General features: G+C 45.9%; 1 protein-coding gene across 1 annotated transcript; it reads right to left on the reverse strand.

Annotated features, from left to right (window-relative positions):
- Nucleotides 1-1457: 1457 nt before the first annotated feature.
- Nucleotides 1458-2961, reverse strand: ptf1a (pancreas associated transcription factor 1a). The gene is made up of 2 exons (XM_055650414.1): nt 2232-2961; nt 1458-1997 (listed from the first exon to the last, which is right to left on the reverse strand). Exons 1-2 carry the CDS (start codon nt 2842-2844, stop codon nt 1795-1797), a joined length of 816 nt encoding a protein of 271 aa, XP_055506389.1. The 5' UTR covers nt 2845-2961; the 3' UTR covers nt 1458-1794.
- Between the last annotated feature and the right edge of the window lie 1086 nt (nt 2962-4047).

Raw genomic sequence — 4047 nt, forward strand, 5'->3', positions numbered from 1 at the left:
ATGTTTTAAATGAAACTCTGAAGTAAACAGATATAGTGAAGTAATATAACAAGGTTAAGTACCTAAACTGTTTCAAAGGCCCAGTATGCAATCTGTAACGACTGCTGTCCGAATATGTTTAATATGGAAACATAATTATATTTGCTTACACTTTTAGTTCCCATCCGCTTTGGCAAACGGTTTCCCAAATCTGTGGGGATCATTGCATTGGCAATGTGCATGTGCAGGTCTAAGCAGGGCATCTGCCCGGGCTCCTGCTATCACTTTAACCCCTGAGCTGCTGCTGTTCTGACGTCAGAGCCGTAGGAGAAGCTGGGACACAGGCTGAGTGCCGCGGGAAATTTTCCTTCTGAAACACCTGCAGAGTATAGCAAGCACCAAGCAAGATTGCAAGTAAATGGGAACAAGGTTTTGTCGTGGTTCTCTTAGGACTTTATTCGCCTTCACATTAAACAAAATGACTAACTGGTCCTACAGCATAGTGGAATGCGGACACACAAAAAAGTCGCCATGCTCTCTTCATTGGACGATGAATCTGTTTGTAAAGTGCCTACAAAATGATTTACGTTCAGTAAACCTGCAGGAGTTATTGTCATTCAACCAGCAGAAAATGCACGGAGAACATAAAAATAAAGCTTTGAACGGGACATGGGTGATTTTTCTGAACCAAGATCATAATCATTTCACTCCCTGGGTTTCATAACAAACATATTTTCTCTCAAACATTACAATATGTGTATGACTCGAACAATGATATGCACCATTGCATTTTGATTTTGTTATTCCCTTTGGAATGACAATCGTTCATATATACTAGCCTGATTTAACAACTCTCATTCCAACAAACATCAAGACTTTATTCCAAATTAGCTACGTTGAAGTCATATATGAATTCAGTAATAGGTTTTTCATATTTCGTGATATGTTGCAGAAGGCAAAAAATTGTATATAGTATTTGTATTTAAAAAGATGGCAATGTAAAATATCTATGTAATTTCTCAGAAGTGATAGATTGGGCCACTGAGATATATTGGCCATATTAATATATATATATATATATATATTAAGCTCCAGATTTCCTTTGGAGAACAAGAAACTGCAGATGATGGAACTCAGCGAGTCAGGCAGCATCTACGGATGGAATGAATAGACAACGTTTCAACCCTTCTTCTCTCTGAATTTCCCATCAGTGGTTTGATTGTTAGTGTGCGTTCAGATCACGAACAATCTATAAATTGCTATAAATATGCAATTAAAGCTATTGCAACCACAGAGATTGCAATACTGCTTGAATTATTCAGCAGTAACCCTTCTTTTTGGCAGTCTAATGATAGTGTCTTGAAACTGCAACAAGTGTCCAAGGTATCGCATGTATAACTTTGACCTCACCGTGATTTGAACAAGTTTCCAAACATCCTGAATCAAGAAACGTTTTTTTATTTTATTTAGGGATTTATTTTGCACCGTAGAGAAATAGAAGATATATATTACAATAAATTAATTATCATGCGTAGAAAATATTTACGAGAAAACCCAAGACAATTATGCACCTTACTGGAAATGTAAACATTAGGAAGTTGATTAGCACTTGATTTGATAAATTAGCCATTCCAGCAGTGTATTTTATACAGAACTATTCAAAATAATAAATATATAAATTAATGGTTCGTTGGTTCACATATTAAAATATTCTTCATCTAATATCAACAATTACGGAATAATATATTAATTTTCATTAAATATAGAGGATTGATCATTAATGTTCCTGCAGCGAATTACAAACTTAGTGCACTTCTACGAGGCAAAGTCAAAAGGTGGTTCGTTCTCAATATTATTCACGAAAGATTTGTTGTTAGATTTTCTGGGATCTTCTGGAGTCCAAACTTTTGCCGTCCTGATGATATTTTGTTCTTTAAGCTGATTCTCGTCAGTCCACGACAAAGAGTGCCCTGCCAGAGGAGGCAGACCATAGTCTGGGTCATTGGGAGATGGCGATCCTAGCAGGAAAAAAGCAAAACAAGCGTCAATACGTTTTGCAAAATAACTAACTGTCTGAAGAAGTAGTTTGGAAACATATTTTCATTTTTCTTTAAAAAATATATATATAGTCAGAGGAATCAAGTGTTAATGCATAACATCCGCATTTATAAAATTGATGTTCCATTGAAGAATCTGATGATCTACAACCAATATAGAAACATGATGCTGAATTAAAATGCCACTGTACTTACTTGCAACTCTATGGCAGATTATGACTTTTTTAGGTTGGACTGTAGGGTCGTTGTTTGGATTTCCTAAAGGCATGTCAGATTGAACAAGTTCGGTCAAGAAGTTGATGTAACCGATTGCCAGTCGGAGGGTATCAACTTTTGAAAGTCGTTTTTCATAAGGTAGCGTTGGTATGTGAGTCCGGAGACCCTCAAACGCATCGTTGATGGACTGCATGCGTCTGCGCTCCCGGACATTTGCAGCCTGCCTGAGGTGCTGCATTTCAACTTCTGAGCGGATCCTCCTGCGTCTCTTTGCAGCGCCGTCGGTTGCTCTAAACTGCGGGGACACCTCGGAAGCGCTGTCGGGACAGTCAAAGGAAAAGGGCGAGGAGGACGAGGTGAAAGACAGGATGCCCGAGTCGCAGTGCTCCCCATCCCGCGCCAGCCTGTGCTCCTTGTAGTATTCGTTCATGTCGCTGCTCAGAAAGTCCACGTCGTTCTCCAGGAACTCGTCTGCGTCCAGGTGATGCCTGGGCGACTGGGCTGTGAACAGGTCTTCATCGTCCAAGTAGGCGGCGGCGGCGGCGCTGGAGAAGGTGTCGAGGCCGGCGAGCTGCTCCAGCACGGTATCCATGGTGTTGCCCGGGAACGGGAGCCGGGGGAGGGGGAGAGGGAGTGACTGGGGGGGCAGTGTGAGTGAGTGAGTGACTGGGAGAGAGTGTGAGTGAGTGACTGGGAGAGAGTGTGAGTGAGTGACTGGGAGAGAGTGTGAGTGAGTGGGGGGGAGAGTGTGAGTGAGTGACTGGGGGAGAGTGTGAGTGAGTGACTGGGGGAGAGTGTGAGGGAGTGACTGGGAGAGAGTGTGAGTGAGTGAGTGTGGGGGAGAGAGTGTGAGTGAGTGACTGGGGCAGAGTGTCACTGGGTGGGGGAGAGAGACTGGGGGAGAGTGAGTGACTGGGGGAGAGACTGGGGTGAGACTGGGGGGCAGTGTGACTGGCTGGGGTAGAGTGTCACTAGGGGACTGTGACTGGGGAACAGTGTGAGTGGGGTAGCCGTGTGAGTGACTGGGGGACAGTGTCACTGGGATAGAGTGTGACTGAGTGAGTGAGTGAGTGAGTGAGTGAGTGAGTGAGTGAGTGAGTGAGTGACCCGCAGGGGCGGCACGCGAGGCTTCTTATACAACACAGAGCGACGCGTGCCGCCGGCCCCCGCCGCAGCCAATGGGCAGCTCCTGCACAGAGGGAGGGAGGGGGGGGGGGGGGTTAGGGGGACGGAGAGATAGGGGAGGGAGGAATAGAGGATGTGGGGAGAGTAGGAAGGGTTGGAGATGGAAAGAGGGAAGGAGAAAAGGGAGGGAGAGGGGGAGAGATGGAGGGGAGGGGAGTGGATAGGTGGAAGGGGAGAGAGATGAAGGAGGGATAGGGGAGGGGGAGGAGAGTGAGGGAAGGAGGAGGGAGGGGGAGGGAGGGAGAGAGGGGTGTGAGGGGGGGGAGGGGAGGGAAGAGGAGGGGATGGAGGGAGAGGCAGATGGGGAAAAAAGGAGAGGGAGGAGAGATTGTGGGGAGAGGTCGTTGAGAAGGAGGGTGAGAATGAGAGGGAAGAGGAGGGATAAGAATAGAGGTGGAGGGAGGAGGATAGAGGGAGGAGAGAGTGAGGGTGAGGGATAGAGAGAGGGAAGGGGAGGGAAAAGAGGGAGGGAGAGAAAAGCGTAGAGGAATGAGAGGAAGGAGGAAGGAATGAAGAGAGAGTCGGGGAAAGAGGGGAGGGGAAGTGAATGAGAGTGATACAGGAGTGAGGGGAGGGGGATGGGGGGAAATATTACGAGGGAGAGGGGAGT

This window comes from Leucoraja erinacea, chromosome 2, assembly GCF_028641065.1.
Source record: "Leucoraja erinacea ecotype New England chromosome 2, Leri_hhj_1, whole genome shotgun sequence".
In the NCBI taxonomy this organism is placed as follows: domain Eukaryota; kingdom Metazoa; phylum Chordata; class Chondrichthyes; order Rajiformes; family Rajidae; genus Leucoraja; species Leucoraja erinaceus.